The 22,015-nt window shown below is 44.2% G+C and overlaps 1 protein-coding gene across 1 annotated transcript in view; it reads left to right on the forward strand.

Annotated features, from left to right (window-relative positions):
- The window catches only part of MYEF2 (myelin expression factor 2), a 47,598-nt gene that overhangs the window by 20,040 nt on the left and 5,543 nt on the right, over positions 1 to 22,015 (forward strand). The window contains exons 7-17 of the mRNA XM_068275429.1: positions 6,852 to 7,005; positions 11,395 to 11,444; positions 11,530 to 11,590; positions 13,472 to 13,576; positions 15,890 to 15,931; positions 16,035 to 16,103; positions 16,323 to 16,427; positions 16,508 to 16,606; positions 21,064 to 21,135; positions 21,211 to 21,404; positions 21,490 to 21,541. Of these exons, the coding sequence (XP_068131530.1) occupies positions 6,852 to 7,005; positions 11,395 to 11,444; positions 11,530 to 11,590; positions 13,472 to 13,576; positions 15,890 to 15,931; positions 16,035 to 16,103; positions 16,323 to 16,427; positions 16,508 to 16,606; positions 21,064 to 21,135; positions 21,211 to 21,404; positions 21,490 to 21,541 (1,003 nt within the window). The remainder of the gene's footprint in view (positions 1 to 6,851; positions 7,006 to 11,394; positions 11,445 to 11,529; positions 11,591 to 13,471; positions 13,577 to 15,889; positions 15,932 to 16,034; positions 16,104 to 16,322; positions 16,428 to 16,507; positions 16,607 to 21,063; positions 21,136 to 21,210; positions 21,405 to 21,489; positions 21,542 to 22,015) is intronic.

Below are 22,015 nucleotides of genomic sequence, written 5' to 3' on the forward strand. Positions count from 1 at the left end.
AGTGTCATCTAGATATCGGTCGTGTATTAGGCGCCCCGTGCGAGGACGATGGGCTCGGCGATCAGAGTTTCCTTTGATAGTTAAACAAACACACAGCATCCACATATGATAACTTGAAGCCAGGAGTGACCAAGCAGAAAACCCTCCCCCCCCATACTATACCCCTTAACCCTGTGTTCCGTGAACAGATATCAAACTTTCCCCTTGAGCTCAATTTCCAACTCTTCTCCCCTCCTGTATCGGACTTCACTTCTTCCCCGCATGTCACTTCCACCATCTCTATCCCTCAGTGAATCTTCTCTCCTGTTCCCCCGACTTCGCTGGTCTCCATTAAAACTATCGCTTAATGTATATGGGCAGCCATGCAGTTATTGTTAAAGAAAAAAAAACAAAAGGAATAATGGCAGTCCCCAGCTAAGGATCATTACCAAACTTACAGCCGCCCGGACAGTCTCTTCTTAATTGTTTGGTCCCGGATCCTCCGTAGGTTGGTGGGCAGATTCTTTGGCCGGGCTTTTAAACGCAGATGGATGTGAGAGGAACTTTTTGGCGTCTGAGGGCTTTTTGAAGATGTAAACCTCCCCATCTTTGGCCGTTACTTTCAAGGTTGCTGGGTACATCAGTGCAAATTTGACTTTCTTTTTCACCAGTTCGGAGCAGACCTCATTAAAAGCTTGGCGGCGCTTGGTAACGTCGGCAGAATAATCATTGAAGATCATTATTTTCTTCCCGTCTAGAAGGAGCGGTTCCCGCCGCGACTTGAAGGCTGAGAGTAACGGCCTCTGCTTTTTAACTTGGATGTAGGGATAGCGGTGGTTCCTGGTTGGTTGGTCTGCAGTGAGTATTTGCAGGTGTGCAAAGGGTTAATTAATATTACAGCTGGGCCATGCCTTTAGCACCTCTATTTTACTTAGAGACCCTGTAACAAAAAGTTTCCCTCAGGAGTACTCACCTAAGGAGGGGGAGGCCTCATGGTCCCAATGAGGTTTCCCCCACTCTTGTAGCTGCAGGCAGTCCAGCGCTGGCTCCCCCGAAGAGTCCCGGAATCCTCCCTTGGCAAGCTTGATAAGCGCTTATTTACCTCTCGTGGCTCCAGCGTGGGGCACTTTTGCGGCGCTCTGCACGGAGATAGGCGAAAATAGCCGATCTCCGTCGGGTCCGCTCTACTGCGCAGGAGACTTGCGTCTGTGCAGTAGAGCGGCGCGATGGAGATCGGCTACTTTCGCCCCTCCGCCTGCGCTGGAGTCGAGGAGGTAAATATTTACATCGCTGCCGTATCGGGGGGGGGGGGGGGATTTTCGCCGCCACCATATGTATAATTTGGACGTCTGATCTAGCCACAGCCCAAATTACATTGCAAGGACAGGTAGTGTTAAAGATAATCTGTACTCTAAAATTTTTACAGCAAAAAGCATACCATTCTATTCATTATATTCTCCTGGGCCCCTCTGTGCTGTTTCTGCCACTCTCTGCTGCAATCCTGACTTGTAATTAACAGTTTTAGGCAGTGTTTACAAACTAACCAGCTTGTGATAGGCTCACATAAGCAGAGTGTGTGAGTCATACAGAGCCTGCAGGGGGCCTGCAGAGGGTGTGTATCACTTCTATCCAATCACAAGCAGCCCTGCACATTCCAGCCTTAGCCCAACAGAGCCAAACAGATTAGATCATATAACAGAGATAACACAGCCACTGTGCAGTTAGGAAAGGCTGCAGTAAGCCAGAGCACATTAGAACAGGCAAAGGAACTTATAGGATAGAAGAACTAAGGCTGAAAATTTTGTTACAGAGTTTCTTTAAGCGTAGGGGAAGTGTTCAACCAACCCCTGTCTTCAAGGCCCAACAGTACATGGTTTTTGGGAAATCCACAGGGGTAGCTAATCAGCTCTGCTGAGACACGAATTACTTCGCCTGTGAATGTGTGTGGTTTCCTGAAAAACATGTTCTGTTGGTGGGTCTTCAGTAGTATTGCCAATATTCTATTAGCACTGATAATCTATTAGCCGCTTTACCTGACTTCCAAATTTACCCCAGTTTTTTTTTTTTTGTTTTTATTTAAATATATGCGTAAAATGCCCTCGTCATTTATCTTCACTAATGCAGTTAGGCCCAGTGCACACCAAAACCGCTAGCAGATCCGCAATACGCTAGCGTTTTTGGGAGCTGATTTCAGAGCGATTCTAGGTATGTTTAGAGACGTTTTCTAAACATACCTAGCGGTTTTGGGTGCGTTTTTTGTGTAGCAGATTACACATATTGTTACAGTAAAAGCTGTTACTGAACAGCTTCTGTAACAAATGCCTGGCAAACCGCTCTGAAGTAGCGTTTTTCAGAGCGGTTTGCGTTTTTCCTATACTTTGAGGACGAAACCCTTCTGAAATCCGCAAACGCACAGCAGGAGGCGCGTTTGCGGCTTGGCAAAAACCTCAAACCGCCGGTGTGCACTATCCCATTGCAATACATTAGACAAGCGTTTTTCCAGGTGGATGCGGCCGGCGGATCGCTCCAAAAACCGCTCGGTGTGCACTAGGCCTAACTGGGTATTTTTTTTTCCGTTCCCCTGAGCAATCAATATATGATTTTTTTGTTACCTTATTCTGTTGGGCTTCCCCTTTAACCATTTAAGCCTTCTGGACGTAAAGGCTACGTCCAGAAGGCCATGTGAGCTCCCGGCCGTGGATTGTTAGCCCAGGAATCAATGAATCGGGACGTGGTGCCCGATCAAGGATTCCTTTCTCCGGCAGAAAAAGCGACCGCTTCTCTCTGAAGCCTTACTTTTTCTGCCTCTTACGTTCCCCTACGTCTCTCTAAGCGTACTTGTTACGCTTAGAGTGACATCATGTAAACAAACTCAAAGTAAAACTACATCCACATGTAAAACAATGAACACATTTACATAAAAAAATACTATTTACATACCACCCTCCCAAAAATACCCAAATACAATGTTTAATAGTACAAACAAAAGAAAAACATTACAATAAAAAAACAAAAACGCGTAAATATTTACCTAAGGGTCTAAACTTTTTAAATATTCATGTAAAGATGAAATATTTTTATTTATTATAAGCTTGTAAATAGCAATGGATGCAAAATGGAAAAAAAATGCACTTTTTTATTTCCAAATATTGTCGCCCTACATTGTGATAGGGACATAATTTAAACTGTGTAATACCTGGGACTATTAGACAAATACAATAAGTGGGTTTTAATTATGGAGGCATGTGGTATTTTAAAACTATAATGGCATAAAAACTGAGAAATAACAAAAAAATTTTTCTTATTCTTACTGTTAAAATGCATTTACAGTAAAGTAGCTCTTAGCAAAATGTAGCACCCAAAGAAAGCCTTAGGGCCCATTTCCACTATCGCGAATTGGCATGCGTTTTTCGCATGATTCGCATAGCAATACAAGCGAATGGGACTGTTTCCACTTGTCAGGATTCCTTTGCGTTTTTCTGTGCAGAAAAAATTCGCATGGCAGAGCCATCAGAATTCGCATATCGCATACCGCTATGCGAATCGCATACAATGTATATAAAGAGACACTAAAGCGAAAAGAAATTATGATATGATTTGTATGTGTAGCACAGCTAAGAAATAAAACATTAAGATCAGATACATCAGTATAATTGTTTCCAGTACAGGAAGAGTTAAACTCCAGTTATCTCTATGCAAAAAAGCCATTAATCTCCACGACTTTCAAAGCCGTGGAGAGGGCGGTCTTCTGACTTTTATTATCTCAACTGTAAGTGAACAGTTTTCTTTTTATCTGCCAGAGGAGAGGTCATTAGTTCAGACTGCTCTGAAGAAATCATTTTGAATGCTGAGTGTTGTGTAATCTGCACATATTAGAGAATGATGCAATGTTAGAAAACACACTATATACCTGAAAATAAAAATATGGGAATATTTTCTTTGCTGCTAATCTTCTAGTAATTATTCATAGTACACAACCAATTCATTATATCATATATTTTTTTTTTCCGCTTCAGTGTCTCTTTTAATTGGAAATTCGCATGAGGTTTGGGTATGCGAATTTGCATGCAAATTCGCATAGAAACAATGGAAAAGCACACCAGCACTGCCATGGTTAAATTCGCAAACATCGTCATCCATGCAAATTCGCATGGAAATTTGCATAGACCCGCATGCGAAATTCGCATCCGCATGCGAAATTCGCATCCGCATGCAAATTTTTACCGCGACGATTCGCACCGCACAAGTGGAAATGCAGCCTAATTGGTGGCGGAAAAAACAAGATATAGATCAGTTCATTGTGATAAGCAGTGATAAAGTTATAGTCTAATGAATGGGAGGTGAACATTGCTCGGATGCATAAAGTGAAAACAATTGAAGGCTGAAGTGGTTAAACATGACAAACCTAAATATAGCTTGGCATAAACCAAAAAGTTGACATGGTAAAGTATACCGTATTTTTCGGACCATAAGACACACTTTTTCTCCCCCAAAAGTGGGGAGAAAGTCAATGTGTCTTATGGTACGAATACTAAAATTTTGACCAGCGGCAATAGCTTTAATCAGACCAGCGCCAATAGATTCTTGTCAGGTAAACTGGTGACAGCGCTGCTGCAGCCTGCTTTAGAAGTGCTTGCTTTTTCCTGCTTTTACCTTTGCTATCTTGTGTCCATCCACGCAACGAGCGTCTCTCTCCCCTCGCCACCTGTCATGTCTTGCCGCTTTATGTGCCTGCTGGGTGCTATTGTGTATGAAAGTCCATGGAGATTGGAGCTGGGATGGGGATAGATTTACATTCAGGGCAGCATCAATAGCAGCAGCATTGTGGTGGCGGCAGCTATATTGTCGTCCCTCTTCTCCACACTGAATTAAATACACGTGCTGCTGGTCTGCTCGTTGATTGGAAGCGCTGGCCCCGGAGGCGGGACCACATTGCGGCCAATCCCAGCACTTCCTGAGCAAAAGGCATGCTGTGATTGCCCACAATGACGAGCCATGGTCCCGCCTCTGGGGCCAGCACTTCCGATCAACGAGCAAACCAGCAGCACGTGGATTTAATTCAGCGTGGAGAAGAGGGACGATCTATCTGCCATGCGGATTATAATCGGCGTGGAAGAGAGGGCCAATCTAGCTGCCGTCACTGCAATGCTGCTATCGATGCTGCCCTGAATGTAATCTATCCCCATCACAGCTGCAATCGGGCTCCAAGGACTTTAATGCACAATAGCACCCAGCAGGCACATAAAGCGGCAAGATATGACAGAGGTGGCGAGGAGAGAGACTCGTTTCGTGGATGGACATAAGCTAGCGGAGCTAAGAGCAGGAAAAAGCAGGCACTTCTAAAGCAGGCTGCAGCAGCACTTTCACTGGTCAACCAATCACCTGCTAAGACTCTCTCCCTGTACAGCACCTCAGCCAATTGTGGAGGGAACTGAGTTTGATTGACGCGGCCAGCAGCAAGTTTTACTTATGTGCTATGTCCACAATCGCTCTGGGTTTATCTATGATTGCGGTGTCAAAGATATCACATGGTATCTCCCTGTGTGTGATGTATGTACATAGTGTGTGGACACTGATGTGTCCTTAAATGTTCTGTCCCATTCATATGCAGCATGTAGTGTGTGTGTGTGTGTGTGTGTCAGATGTCTTAACTCCACCCATGGCTCAACCTGACTTTTCTAATCAAAGGTGCATGTTCGGCACTCAACATTTTATTGGTTAATTGGCAGTACACTGCTACCCTCCACCAATGCCAATCATGGGTCACTCCTTGACGAGCCCTCGCATGACAAAGGAGGACACAAAATGTACAGAGGGATACAAGAGATGCATAATAAATTTAGGGGGGGCGGGGTCTATAAGATGCACTTGCACCATGGATGCACAAGGTTTAGTATATTTTTTTTTCTATTTTTATTTTTTTTTGTCCTCTAAACCTAGGTGCGTCTTGTGGTCCGACAAATACGGTATTACACTATTTAGGGAACAATTCAAGTCATGTAGGTAGATCAATGTTTATGGATTTTTCTGAGTGGATATGTCCAAGTAATAGCCTGAGTATGACAGTCAGGTGACTCCTGAAAGTGTAGTGTACCTGTGGATTTGCACTTGCATCTACTTGTCAGGTATATCAGAATAGCCTTGTCCGTCTTGTGCAGTCTTCGTGGGTAGACTTGTGTAACCAATATAGTATGTCACACTGTTAAAGGGACTCCGAGCAGTGCCTGTGGGTATGCCTTTAAGCAAACCCACAACTGATTAATTATATCCTCACACCTACCAGCATGATGTTTGTAATTATATCCCCCTGGGTTCCTTGTATTTCATTGCATTGGGCTGAATGGAGCCGCGGACACTGGGGAAAGTGTCGTCCTGCGTAATACAAGTAACTACGGAAAGATGCATACCATTTTCCAATGATATTTAAACCGCCGTCCTACGCCTTTTAGTTTTCGTTATTTTTGTGATCGAAATTGCGGCAGCCACGAGAGCTTCAAAATGGTATGCATCTTTCCATAGTTACTGCACTGCTCGGAGTCCCTTTAAGCACACTTCCTTGTACACGTTAAGGAATTTTTATCTTTTTTCCCAGGTTGCTCAGCCTGGCCGCCTGACTATCTTGCCAGAAGTTTTTTTTATTTGGAAGTTTGTTTTTTAGGTTAGTAACCTGTTAGAGCAAGCCCTAAAATCTACCATGGCTGCATTTTTATTTGTCTGGTGACACAGGCAGTTGAAACAATCTGTATTTTGTTTTCATTTTATATCAAAATTTCATTTACAAGTGGAGCTTGGTGACAAAGGTTGTTGATAAAATTGACTATTATATTTTTACTTTTTTGTATTGACTTTGTCATTTTTTTATATTTTTCTAGCTTGATTTTAAAGTTGGGTGGAAGAAGCTAAAAGAAGTGTTCAGCATTGCTGGAATTGTAAAGAGGGCAGACATTAAAGAAGATAAAGATGGAAAAAGCCGTGGAATGGGAACGGTTACCTTTGAACAGGCTATAGAAGCAGTACAAGCAATTTGTATCCTTTTAAAATTCTGCATTTAAAATGTTGCATTTGTGTTTTGTGTGTACTCCTTTTTTTTTTTTTTTTTTTTTGTGTGTGTGTGTGTGTAAAGTGTATTTATGGAAATTGAGTTCAGTTAATTATGTGGTAAGTCTTCAGCTAAGTCCCACTTTGCCAGCTCCAGGATTTGTCCATTCTCTGTCCAGCATTTGTAACAGCACATGTGGCAGTGGATAATGCAAGTTCATACCTCATCAGGACTCACATTCTCTATACACCTGGCTGAGGCGTTAAGTCAATGTCAATCATGTTTCTAACCACCCAAACGCCAATGCCAAATAGTCCAAAGTTCACTAGAAGATTTCTGTGGAAATCATTCTTGTCCATGGCAAAGCGGTACATTTGGTGTAACAAGTTTCGGTATCAGCCAAATGAAGGGCTCCATCCAGATCGCTCCACATTACCAGCTGCCATGCTGCTTCCTGTCCTACTTTGTATTTTAAATAGGACAGTTGCTCCTTTCAATTGTTTTAAAATTAAGTAGTTCTAACGCTGTCCCCTGACTTGATCATATTATTAAAAATGTAATTTGTCCTCAAATTAGCAGGCATATAGTGATCTCGTCAGGTTGTCTTGGCTGGGTTGTACATGCAACATATTTCTGAAATTGAGTGTTTTTGCCAGTTTGACATTGATTTTGATCATTTCAGTCATCTTGTTTACAATTAAATTAGAGGCACTTGTAAGTCAGACAAATATAACATTTTATAATGAAATGACCACAAATGTATTTTCTGTGCTCACGTCATTATCATTTTTTTTTTTTTTTTTTTTTTTTCTTCAACCCCAAGTGACGTTCATTCTTAGTACTTCGTACAACAACTTTTTCCAGTTATACCATCTTTTAAACGTGAAGCATAGCTTGACACAAGTGTCTTGCAGCGATCTACGGGTATCTTAGCCCATTCTTCATGGGCAAAAGCCTCCAGTTCAGTCACATTCTTAGGCTTGCGCGCTGCAACTGCTTTAAAGGGATACTGTAGGGGGGTCGGGGGAAAATGAGTTGAAGTTACCCGGGGCTTCTAATGGTCCCCCGCAGACATCCTGTGCCCGCGCAGCCACTCACCGATGCTCCGGCCCCGCCTCCAGTTCACTTCTGGAATTTCTGACTTTAAAGTCAAAAAACCACTGCGCCTGCATTGCCGTGTCCTCGCTCCCGCTGATGGCACCAGGAGCATACTGCGCAGACCAAAGACCATACTGGACTTGTGCAATACACTCCTGGTGACATCAGCGGGAGCGAGGACACGGCAATGCAGGCGCAGTGGTTTTCTGACTTTAAAGTCAGAAATTCCAGAAGTGAACTGGAGGCGGGGCCGGAGCATCGGTGAGTGGCTGCGCGGGCACAGGATGTCTGCGGGGGACCTTTAGAAGCCCCGGGTAACTTCAACTCATTTTCCCCCGAACCCCCCCCCCCCCCCCCCCCCCTACAGTATCCCTTTAAGTCCCACCAGAGGTTCTCAATTGGATTTAAGTCTGGTGACTGCAATGGCCACTCCTAAATGTTCCAGCCTTTAATCTGCAACCATGCTCTAGTGGACTTGGAGGTATGCTTCGGATCATTGTCCTGTTAAAAGGTCCAACGTCTCCCAAGCCTCAGGTTTGTGATGGACTGCATCACATTTCCTGGTACTGAAGAGCATTCATGGTACCTTGCACACGCTGAAGCTTGAGACCCTCTGGTGGGATTTAAAGGAGTTGCAGCGCACAAGCCTAAGAATGTGACTGATTTGATTTAATTGTAAACAAGATGACTGAAATGATAAAAAGCAATGTCAAACTGGCCTAAACACTAAATTTGAGTGGGGGTTGAATAATTTTGAACACAACTGTATATGAAGGCTGACATATTTATTTCCTTTTAAGCAATACCAGTTGCCTGGCAGCCCTGTCGATCCTTTGCTTCTAATACTTCTAGCCATAGACCCTGAACATGCATGCAGAGGATCAGGTGTTTCTGACATTGTCAGATCTGACAAGATTATCTGCATGCTTGTTTCTGGTGTGATTCAGTCACTATTGCAGCCAAATAGACCAGCAGGGCTGCCAGGCAGCTGGTATTGTTTAAAAGGTAATAAATATGGCAGCCTCCATATACCTCTTACTTTAGTTGTCCCTTCAGCCAGATGCTGCTGCTTGCCAAGTCCCTGCGCAGAGTTGTGCTTGCGGAGAAATGTTGAGTTGTTACTAGTGTCCATGCTCCCTCCGTCTGTTACTAGCTGTGTGCACTGCCCTGAGGCTTCACACTGATCCTGATTGTCGGGATTTATGTGACGTGGTTACATCATTTCCTCGGAAATCCTGACACTTGCCGGTATTTGAAAGCATAAAACTTGATTGGAAAGTATTCACACAAAATTACGGGTTATTAACAGTTTGTTTTTCTGCAATAAATAACCTGCTGATAGCTTGTTTGTCCAGGTCTGAAGTGCCCACACTTTTTCGCTTATGAGCTACTTTAACAATTAGCAAGTCAAAATGATCTACCTATGTACAATATTAGAAGCACAATTGTGTATACAGAATGCAAAATGTAGTGTGGTCAGGATCTACCATGAAGTCCTTCGCGTTCTACCTAATGGGCACCCCTGGTCTAGGTCATTCCATCTGAGAAATGGTTGCATGTTTGTTGCACTGTGGGAGGCCAGACTGCTGTAATGAAATCAGTGTACCTCTTTAAAGTGTATTTAGCGAACATTTTGGTACAAAAAAGACCTCTGGGTCCTATAGAGGCTTCCTACACGGTCCCACATTGCTTAGCCTGTACCTTCAAAGATAACAAAGGCTTGTTGGTAGGAACCTCAGGGCTTTGCTCCTCTTCAGGCACTAGTGGGTCTGTACTGAGCTAGTACAGCTGTACCTGCGCATTATGCCAGAGCTAATCGTGCATGAGCTTCACTTTGCTATTGTGCAGGCGCGGATGCAGCATGCCCATGGTTGTGCTAGAAGAGGAGCGTAACCCAATGTTAAAAGGAACCAGAGGTGAGAGCCATATGGATGCTGCCATATTTATTTTTAAACCATACCAGTTGCTTGGCAATGCTGCTGATCTTTCTGGTCAGTGGGGTCTAAATCGCACACCTAAAACAAGCATGTAACTAATTTGTCAGATTTGTCATTGACCTCTGATCTGCATGCTGGTTCAAGGTCTATGGCTTAAAGGCAGAGGATCAGCAGGACAGCCAGGCAATGTGCATTAATTAAAATGATACAAACATTTCAGCCTCCATATCCCTCTCATCTCAGGCTCTCTTTAAGGAAGGTCTTGGGCAGAGTACCGCATGAGAAGCCTGTGGAGGATCCAGAGGCTAGGTAAGTATTTCATTTATTGCACGTTTGCCTTTCTTGCACGTTTTGTCTTTAATACATCCAGTACAAAGCTGGCATGGGCTTCAATTCATCAAAGGGTGTTCGATAACAAAACCCCAGTCCTTAAAATACCGCATTCGGTATTTTACACTTCACTGTGCTAATTCATCAATATTTTCCCATGTGTGGTAGAGGTTCGTTAAGTTACCGAACTACTAGGCTTCAATTCATCAAAGGCTGTTCGATAACAGCAGAGTGGTGCAGAGCAGCTTGGAATGTCCGTGTGTTGTTACAAGCTGATAACAATAGAAGGCATCCAGACATCCCTTTACATGTAAAGGTGTTATAGTTACTGTTATTTATACTGCCTCTGCTGCTCTGAATCTGTCGATCAGTCTTTCTTAACATTTTATTTATTTGCCACAACGTAGATGAACTTCCTGGAGACATTACAAATGCCATGCTTGGTGATTTCACCACCAGCATCTTTGCATTATCAAACAGGGCCTGAAAGGGTTACACCACCGAAGGGAATCTGGGGATATATTTTGACCCGTTCTCTCTGCTCACTGCTTGGGGGGTCTGAAAGCTTGTGTGGAGAAGCCTGTGTGACCTATCAGCGGCACTTGCAGGAGAACAGGGGCTGTTTCTATTGGCTGCCTGCTCCTGCTAATCATGAAAACATTCACACAGAAGGCTTTCGAAGCCTGTAATGACAGGGGAGAGCTTGAGATAAACACCGAATGTGTTAGCGAATGTGGGAACCTTGATGAATTAACATTTGTTGAGCACATGTCGGTAATTTATCTCATTGCTGTGTCATTTCAGCTTCTCATTCGGTAACAGCTTTGATGAATTAACATTTTCTAAAGTGCTTCGTTAAGTCAGCGGTTTTCAGCATTACCGAATGCGGTAATGCTTGATGAATTGAAGCCATGGTCTGTTCTTTTGAGGTGCTGGATAACTACCTTCCTGAGTAAATACAAGAAAATGCCACTTATAAACTTGATATTCCTTAACAGCGTTTTCTTCCAGCAATGTTCAATGGGCAGTTCTTGTTTGATAGACCGATGCATGTGAAAATGGTAAGTAAACTTTATTTTGACCTTAAGACTTCATAGCTCTTACCAGTTGGCAAGCATTATGCTTACATCATTTTTGCTGTTGCAGGATGACAAATCTCTACCTCCAGATGATTTTCTTCCAATTGAAAAACCACCTCAGTTACCCCGTAAGTAACATGAACTCAAGTGTTGTATTAACAGATTGTCCTATAGGAAAAAAATATTCTAGTAACGTAAAATGTGGATCAGGTGTTTTGGGCTCCACTACCGACAGGCCATCTCATAGACGCCAATATTATCAGCAATTATCCGATGCGAGTAGTAGCTGGTAGGCTACTACATAGAATTTAATTGTGGTAGATGATCCTAAACTATCAGCTACTACTATCGGTAATTTACGCACTTGAAAGTAATTAGGGTTGGGACCCTAAGGTTTGAATTAGTTAGGGATTTTAAAGTGGGCCTGAACTCTTGCACAGGACAGAAGGAAAAGAGAGAAAATGCACCGTGTGTGTAATTTAGAGAGTTTAGCCTGTCTAATTCCCCCTCATCTGTGTCTTATCTCAAATTGTAATTTGGTTTCTTCCCTGTCAGCTGACTGTCACAGCAGGTAAACTAATTTGAAAGCACAGGATGTTAGTATGTCTGCTTCCATGAAAACATGAAGTAGAAACACTGCCGATTTATTTTAGAATTTGTATCGGCAGTAACAAAAAATGTTTTTCTTTAAAGGTTATGCTGTTGCGTATCTTTTAGAGCAGAGAGGAAGTTCTGAGTTCAGGTCCGCTTTAGGGTTAGGTACCTCGGAGCGGTTAAGATTAGGCATCTTAATCAGAGTAAGGTGCCATGTAAGCCAATATTTTACTTATATCGGCGCCCAACTGAAGCAGTGCTGCCACAATATGCACTTTTAAAATAAGTGGGTATAACAAAGGTTTTGGCCAATAAAAAAATTTACTTTGTGTGGAGGGACTTTACTAGTAGGACCAAGCTTGTTAATATAACGGGCTCTTGTCCTTCACAACCATGCCCCCCCCCCCCCCTTCCTATGACCACCACATGTTTTTGAACACACCAATGTGCATGTCTGCCCCACCCCTTCCTCCATTCCCAACGGCTGCACATGCACAGTAGCTAGAACACACAGGGACAGGAGGATGACGCAGGGACAAAGGGGTTTTATTATATAGGATAAATGCTCTATTTAGGTCACTATCTTGTTCACTGTGTAATTTGCTTGTGTTGTGCTGGAGCTGAAGAACTAGGCAGTGCAATGTACTAATAAGAATAGGGATGATCACTGAGATGCACATGGTCCTTTGTTCATAGAGGATTACACAAATTTTGCATTCAACCCTTTTTTTTTTTTTTTTTTTTTTTTTTTATACAGAGCCTGTTTTAATGTAAAATATAAAACTTTTTGTCATGTCAGTAGGAGTACATACAAATCACATACGAAAACCAGTACTATGAGATTTGCGATGCAATTTCCCATATCTAGTGGAATTCCTGTCGTGCCCCCCACCCCCTTTTTCACGCCGAGAAGTGTCATCGCGCATGCTGATTGCATCTGAAAATGCCCTAATGCCGTTTACTATGTTGGTGTTTAAAATAGTTGGTGCAAAACAGTGTAATTGTGGGGGGATAAGTGGATTGTTCATGATCACTTTTCAATCCTTAATTTACTATGTAGCCCAAAGCCGTCACCTGAACTATTTTAGAGAAATAACCAGTTAATATACTGTAGACTGTTTTACTCTTGGCATATCTACTGGCACATTACTGGAGAAAATTAAATTAATTCATATTACTTGTTCTAGTAAAGTTTAAAGAGTAACCTGCTTTTGTAGTGGATGGGACTAAACTTTGCTCGTCTAATGTTCGAGTAGATCTGGACGGAAGCATTAATAGGCACAAGTCTATCCATTCTCATTTCTTATGACACAAGGAGAATTTGAGTGCTGTGCAGTACAGAATCATTAGGCAAGCTGGCAAGTATTATGCACAATATATTTTATTTTTAACCTATTTTCTTTTTTTAAAACCAGGTGGACTAGGAGGAATTGGAATGGGTCTTGGACCGGGAGGACAGCCAATTAATGCAACTCAAATTGGAATGGGTGGTGGTGGTATGGGCAACATAGGTCCATCAGGCAAGTAGAAGCACGTGTTTGTCTACTAATTGTTTTTCTAATTAAACTTAATTTATAAAGTGCAAACATATTACGCAGGGCTGTACAATAGATAGGGGAGATATTACAATAAACAATGTTACACATAGGCATTATAGCGTTCAACAATGGGAGGTCCATAGAGTAGAGGCTGCTCTGGAGGAGTTCTGGAGCCTTGTGAGTGATGAGCTGCTGATGCGAGGGGTGGAGAGAGCAGGTACGGGTAGTAGGTGGATGAGATCAGAGATGTATGAAGGGTGGGGGTATGGTGCATGGATTTTGTATGCCAGGCAGAGCAGTTTCATTTAATCCTGAAGGGGAGGGAGCCAGTGAAGAGTGGCAGCTGAAGAGTTGTGGGTAGAGTCAGCCTGGCAGCTGCCTTCATAAGATTGCAGGGACTGGGGAGTATGGTCTTGAAGTTAAAGTATAGCATTACAGTGGTCTAGACTGGAGCAGACCCAGAGCATGGACCAGGAGGCTGCGAGTTTGAGGGCCAGAGCCGATGACATGGTGTTCATAGATGTTGAGGAGACTTATACTGGGTGGAAAGATCATGTTCAATTTTTTTTTTTTTCAGGTTTCAAAAACTGGACATCCAGGTAGAGATTAGACTAGTGGAGATTTTATCCAAAATGCAGGGGAAGGAGAGATTGCTATCAGTATTCTGGAGGTAGATTTTGGTATGGGCGCATAGAGGTAGTTGAAACCAGTTGAATTTGCCCAGGGAGGAAGTGTAGGGAGTTGAAGACCAAGCCCTGGGGGACATCAATAGTGAGCTGGGTGGAGAATGAGGAGGATCTGTTAAAGGAGGTCTGAAAGGAGCAGCTAGAGAGGTAGGAAGAGAACCAGGTCAGGGCTTAGTTGTGGATACCAGGGTTGGGAGCAGGAGGGAATGGTTGACTGTGTTGAAGGCAGTGGAGAGGTCCAGCAGAAGGATGGAATAGTTGTTTGATTTGGCTAAGATAAGGTCATTGGTGACCTCAGTGAATGCTATCTCTGTGGGAGTAGGCGGGGCAGAATCTATACTGAATGGGCATGAATAAGGTACTTAAGTCAAAAATTGCACAGTCATGCATAAGAAAGAAATATGGGGTGACAGGGACTGATTAAGGTCTGGTTCACACTGCAAGAGCTTTTCCCAAGCACTTGTGATTTTAAAAGCTAATGTAATGCTATGTGTTCTTTTGAGCGATGTGATTTTTTTATAAAAATCACCCATAGCACTGCAAGAGCTTTTCAAATCACCAGTGCTTAAAAAGCTCTAGCAGTGTGAACCGGGTATTAACCATCCTGGCGTTCTATTAAGATCGCCAGGGCGGCTGCGGGAGGGTTTTTTTTAAATAAAAAAAAAAACTATTTCATGCAGCCAACTGAAAGTTGGCTGCATGAAAGCCCACTAGATGGCGCTCCGGAGGCGTTCTTCCGATCGCCTCTGGCGGCCAGAAGTAACACGGAAGGCCGCAATGAGCAGCCTTCCGTGTTTGGCTTCTCCTGTCGCCATGGCGACGAGCGGAGTGACGTCATGGACGTCAGCCGACGTCCTGACGTCAGCCGCCTCCGATCCAGCCCTTAGCGCTGGCCGGAACTATTTGTTCCGGCTGCGCAGGGCTCAGGCGGCTGGGGGGACCCTCTTTCGCCGCTGCTCGCGGCGGCGATCGGGCAGCACACGCGGCTGGCAAAGTGCCGGCTGCGTGTGCTGCTCTTTATTTGAGCAAAATCGGCCCAGCAGCTGAGCTCGTCCATACCGCTAAGATGGTTAAGTGACAATTTATAATAGTAATAGGTGAATGATAGTTGCTTGAAGTCAGTAGAAAACTCCAGTGGAGAGGTTGAACAGTGTGTTTAGTGCTGGGGGGTGTGTGCTTCTGATGGGGCAGGGGTTGGGCAGGGAGGTAGTGGCCGGCTAAGATGAAATTGGCAACCTCATCTACTGTGGTGGAGCAACGGGAAGAGAGGAAAGGATAGATGGGAGTGGTGGGAGGGTAGAGAGGGGTCAAGGAGGTAGTATGAAGACGGATTTCCTATCGGATGATCATTTTCTTTTTGACTTGGTTGGTTGGTAAGGTCTTGGGCAGACAAATTGTCTATTGGGGGGGGGGGGGGGTTAGGTAGGCTCTTGAAATTAACAGTGGCAAAAGGTTGATGGATGAGTGCTGGAAGCCTAAGAGCTGAGAGCAGAGGAGGAGTTGTTTGATAGTGGAGAGGGCCAAATAAAAGACCTGCAACTTTGATTTGTAGTTCAGGAAGACTGCATTAAGTCGAATGCTGGATAATTTGTTTTCTTTTCATTTGAAGGCATGGATGGCCCTGGCTTTGGTGGAATGAGCAGGATGGGAGGTGAGGTTGCTGTTATGTTCTGGAATCTTCTGTCTGAATCAAGGCTGCAACTACATTTTGCCAATCATATAATTTTTTTTTTCTTTTCTTGGTATTGTTTCAGGAAGTGGATTTGGTGGCATGGATGGACTAAGTAGCATGTCTGGCTTTAGTGGAGTGAGCCGAATGACAGGTATGATGACTGCTGTCTTACTGTTTACACCTGCTGTAGTGAGCTACCTTTCAGCCGTATATTTTGCAATTTCATTTTAATGTTTGTGTGCAAACAAATTATTTTGTTTCTAGCTGATGACTCACTCACTCCACTCACTCAATTTACCTGTCACTGTGTGGATAAACCTCATACTTGGCTCTTTTTTTTTCATATTGCTCAATGTTCCTTTTTGTGTAGGAATGGGTGGTGTGGATGACTTCAGAGGCAGTTTAGGCTCTGGCATGAGTGGAGGCATGTCGAGCAGCATGGCGAGCATGGGAAGCATGGCAAGCAGCATGGGAGGTAAGCTGGGAAGAGACATATTGCATGGGTCTACTATAACAAATGTGCTGTTCTCTAATGCCTCCTGTCCTTTGCTTTAGACATGTATAGAGGAGGAATGGGAAGTAGCATGGAAAGAGAATTTGGTCGCAGTGAGCTTGGATTAAGTCGTGGCTTTGGAGATTCTTTTGGAGGAATGAGTAAGTTGCCAGTAAATAAAACTTAAGTCTAATATTTGCCACTCAGTAGATGTGATTTGTTGGTTTAAAGCTGTAGATGGTATGACCAGCTCTCTAAGCAGCACATTACTTTCATCTGAGTGAAGTTCTTAACAATCTGGAGGCCTTGCTTGGAGCAAAGAATCTGTTCTTGACATATTGATGTGAACGCTTAAAAGTTAAAGCACAATCCATGGTCTCTTTATTTTATTGTTCTACTCAAAGCCATGTTTCACAGCAGTATACACTAAGGGGTGCAGATTACATTCTCAAGCAGCACAGTAGGTGACCCTGTCATTAGTTATACATTAGGTCCAGTAGCATTGACATGCACGCACGTCTTCAAACACACTGTTGTGTTATGACACTCCACTCAGCAGATCGGGCGCAGGTTGGGCACACAAATTTTTAGACCATATTCGGGACTCTTTATAAGCACCAGCAGTTTCATAAAAATCAGTCTTACACTCCTGCCCTGAAAACAGATGTCTAAAACAATCTGTTGCCACTATTGGTTCACTTTCTGAGCTTTATTATGTGTACTAGTTACTAACTTTGAAACACAGCATGAGCTATAATTTTTTTTTTTTTTTTTTTTTACATGCTGTAAATTTATGTAATTGAGCTAAATAACATATTTTTCACCATATAAGACGCTCGAATAGAAGACGCACCCAGGTTTAGAAGGCAAAAAACGAAAAAAATAAACCTGGTATCCATATTCCAGGAGCGTCTTGTAGATGTTTTCCCCCCAGTTTGTGTCCCCAGTGCATTGTGCCCACCTGTGTGGTCCACCCTCCGTAAACAAAACCTCCCCCCTCGGAATCAGTATAAGTAGTTGGTTAGCCAAGTATAGGCGCCCCCCAGTGTAGGAAGTAGGTGTAGGTGCCCTCAGTATAGGTATGTAGGTGCCCTTAGTAGGTAGCCAAGCATAGGTTCACCCAGTATAGATAGGAAGCCAGGTGCACCCAGTACAATGTGCAGGTGGCAGCCGCAGGTCACCCACCAGCTTCCTCGACTTCGCTGCTCTGCCTCCACTCCATTTGTGGACATCAGTGGCCATTTTCTTGTAGCCCTGCTTTAACTGCATGGAGCGGAGGCAGAGCAGCGTGGGAGGGAGACAGAGCGGGCGGCGACCAGGGCTGTGGAGTCTGTACAAAAATCTTCCAACTCACGCCTCCGTTTATGAAAACTCCGGGTACCCAAAATGACTGACTCCTTAGTCTAATACTTACCAGGGCTGTGGATTTTGTACAAAAATCATCCGACGACTCAGTTTATGAAATCACTGACTCAAACTTCGGGTACCCAAAATTCCTCCCGACTCCTACACCACAGCCCTGGCGGCGATACATACCAGAGGCGGTCTTGCGGCACACGGGTGTAGGGGATGGAAGCACAGATGGGCTTGAGTCTATTTTAAGGCCTCTTTCACAGTGGGACGTTAAAATCGCACGTTATAAAAATTTATAACGCTGACTAACGCACAGCAATACAAAGTCTGTGCGACATTCACAGTGCACACGTTGCGTTGTGTGTAACGTGTAGCAATATTTAGAAAGTGCTGCATGCTGTGCGTTTAGCAATAAATTTGCTGCATTGTGTGTTGCGCGTGCTCAATGTTTTTTTTTTTTTGTTTTAAATGTAACGCATGCGTCGTTTTCGTTCCATCAGTATGCGATGAAAACGGCGCATCAAGAGACACAACGCAGTGCAAAATAACGTCCAATTTCATAACCTACATGCGCTGCGTTAGGGGCATGTTGTGCAACTTTAACGTCACATCAAATGCAACGTCCCACTGTGAAAGATGCCTAACTGTAAAATTTTGGTTTAAACAAAAACCTGCAAAATATTGCTACGAGTTTCACAGGTTATATCCTGCTACTTCAGGCAGTACAGGGAGCTTGTCACAAGTCGTCATTTGTGTTTAAAATAAATAAAAAAAATTAAAGTGTGATAAGCAGTGATAACGTTATGGCCAAATGAATGGGAAGAGTGCTGGCAGGTTAAATGGTGGTAAGGGTATAATAGCTTGTGGGGGATTAAAGGGAGACTAACCCAAACCTTGAGTGCAGGATGCTCCCAAAGGCAGGAGCGTGAATTCCGCCCCATGAGCTACTTACCCGGGGCTTCCTCCTGCCTCTTGCAGCCAACATGTCCCACGCCGCAGCTCTGCTCCCAGCCGCCGTCCCAGAGTCCCTGCCGGTGCATGGGCCGACCTTGAGGTCGTCCCCGCCTGTGCCGCTGTCAATCAAGTCCACGTTGTCCGCAGTGTACTGCGCAGGGGCAGAACTACTGCCAAAAGAATCCTTCTGCTTATATGTACTGACTTGAGCTGGTATTTGAACACTGGTCAAAGGTTCAAATCCTACATCCAAAGGTGCGTACACACACACTACTAAATGCAACGACTGGTCCGTCGGACCCTCCCGCTGAGTGGATCGTTCAGAATCAGCCTTATCAGTCCACAGACGGCGCGTACACATGCACATACTGTCTGCTAAAGACCACCCAGCGGGAGGGTCCGGTGGACCCGTTGTTGTATTTAGTAGTGTGTGTGTACGCTCCTAAAGGTAACAACCTTGCCAGCATGCTATTGAGCTGATGGTAAAGGCGGTTCAGCAGTCTATAAAGTGGTGGCAATGTTAATTGCTACTTCAGTATAGCGAATTGCAAATTCCTAAGGTAGCCATACACTGGTCGATTTGCCATTAGATCGACCAGCTGACAGATCCCTATCTGATCGAATCTGATCAGAGAGGGATCGTATGGCTGCCTTTACTGCAAACAGATTGTGAATCGATTTCAGCCTGAAACCGATCACAATCTGTTGAGCTACTCCTGCCGCCTGTCCCGTCCCCTTGTATACATTACCTGATGCTGGCTCCCGGGCATCTTCTCCGCGCTGCACGGCTCTGTTCCGGCTCCATCCCGGCGCTTCCTGTGTCACTCCGTGACCAAGAAGTTCAAATAGAGCGCCCTCTATTTGAACTTCCTGGTCACGGAGTAATGTAGCGACGCGCTCCCTACCCGCGGGCGATCGAGGGTAGATCGACGGACCAATCCGATTTCGGGAGGAAATCGGATCGGCGGGTGCGTTTACCGCGAACGATTGGCAGCAGATTCGATCCCAGGATCAAATCTGCTGTCGCAACGGCCGCGAATCGGGCCAGTGTATGGCCACCTTTATTGTGTGGTCCCTTTTTTTAAAGTGGTGATTATATCTTTTTGATCACTGCCTTCATGAATTTGTAAAAAAAAAAAAAAAAAGTAATCTCTTATCTAATCAGTATGGCCATTGAAATGTGTGTGAGTAGATTAGTGACCCCTCAGTGTACATAAAGATTTTTTCTTACTTGCCCGGACTTGTGGTGCCTATGCAAGTTTCAGTTTGGCATTTTCAATTTGATAAAACAGTTGAATCAATGTTATATTAGACAATATTACAATAGTTCAGTTTAGATCAAATGTGACCATGTTTACCAAGTGACAGAGCTTGAAAATCTTGTGTAGTTTGGTTTTATGCTGAGTACTCACCATACAATTTTCTGGCAGATTTACCTGCCAGATCGATTATTTCCATCGATCTGAATTTCGATTGATTTTGCAATAGAAAAAACATTAAAAAAAAAAAATCGAAAAATTCAGATCGGACATGTTGGAAATAGTCGATCTGGCAGGCTACTCTACCAGAAAATTGTATGGTGTGTGCGTACCTAGCATTAACCACTTCCGGATACCGGGTGGTTTGGCTGATCTGTGCTGCGGGGGCTCTTCAGCCCGCAGCACAGATCAGAAATCAGGCAGGGCGATCAGACCTCCCCCCTTTTTTCCCCACTAGGGGGATGTCCTGCTGGGGGGGTCTGATCGCCGCCGCGCTGCTGTGCCTAGCGGGGGGGGGGCTCCTCAAAGCCCCCCTCCGCAGCACTAGTCCTCCCTCTGCCTCCTTCCCTCCCTCTCCCGTCCCCTGTGTGCGGCGCAGGACGGAAAGCCGTCCTGCGCCGGATAGGATAGGCTTCAGCCTATCAGGTGCCGGCGGTCCCCGGCCAATCAGAGGCCGGGGATCGCCGATCTCTGCCACGGCGCTGCTGCGCAGCAGCGCCGTTTACATGTAAACACCGGTGAAGATCTTCCCCGTGTGTTTACATTTACCCTGCGAGCTGCGATCGGCGGCTCGCAGGGTGCTCACGGAGACACCCTCCGTGAACTGACATGAGCGGCCGTTTCCATGGAAACCACTTCAGGATTCAGGGGCGTAGTTAAGCGTACGCAGAATCCTGAAGTGGTTAAACTCTAAAACTTTTTAGATTCTTGTTAAGCTATTGTTTGTAAGCTGATTGCTTTAAAAAACATTAGGCTTTTGAAAGTCTGTACAGTATTAAATAGACCTTGAAGATGAATAGTGCAGTTAATCACTTTTATCCAATTGTAAATAGGCAGTGCCGCCATGGTTGGAAGTTTTGGTGGCATGGGTTCCTCCTCACTTGGTCCTTTAGGATCTGGAATGAGTAAGTAGTGGCATTTTTGATACATTCTGGTCCATTGGCCAAAGCTTGCATATTTTATTTTAATTTCTATCTTAGGTGCTGGAATGAGTGCTGTGAATAGCATGAATATGGGCCTCGGTATGGACAGAATGAGCTCCACCTTTGACCGTATTGGAGGCCTAGACCGGCCAATAGACATGGATAGAGGGTTTGGAGGATTTGGTTCCGCTCCATTAGGAGGCAACTTGAGAGATCAAAGGAACAAAGGATGTCAGATATTTGTTAGAAATGTAAGAATTGCACTTTTCACATTTTTCAGAAAATGATTTGCTACGGTCTTTATTCTGATTGTGTTTTTTGTGTTTGTACTTTTAGCTCCCCTTTGACTTGACTTGGCAAAAACTAAAAGAAAAATTCAGTCAATGTGGTAAGTTTCGTACTTGAATTTAGACTTCCTAGATTGCAGATTCATCGCTGCAATCAGCAATAATTGTATAGCTCCTATTAGCAGAGCCCTCTAGTTAGAGCAGTATGGAGAAAATTGTTGTGGCATCTGGCATACATAAGAATGAAGATTAGCAGTTGTTTGTTTTTGTCTGCATGTCTCTTCCAGTGACTGAAATTATTACAGTAAACCTGAGAGGAATGAAAATGAAAAATGTATACATACCTGGGGCTTCCACCAGCCCCCTTTAGGCTGATCAGTCTCTCGCCGTCATCCTCTGCCTCCTTGATCCTTTGATATGGGTCCCGGTAATTTTGGAAGTTGGGCCGTAGTGCACATGCGTGGCTGCGTGCGCGCCCTTATTGCGGTTGTTCTGCCGGGTTAGTTCTGCGTAGTAGTATTGTGCAGGCATAGAACTCGGCCAAGACTGCACCTGTGCTGACTGATGAATTACTG

The sequence above is a fragment of the Hyperolius riggenbachi genome, chromosome 3, assembly GCF_040937935.1.
Source record: "Hyperolius riggenbachi isolate aHypRig1 chromosome 3, aHypRig1.pri, whole genome shotgun sequence".
In the NCBI taxonomy this organism is placed as follows: domain Eukaryota; kingdom Metazoa; phylum Chordata; class Amphibia; order Anura; family Hyperoliidae; genus Hyperolius; species Hyperolius riggenbachi.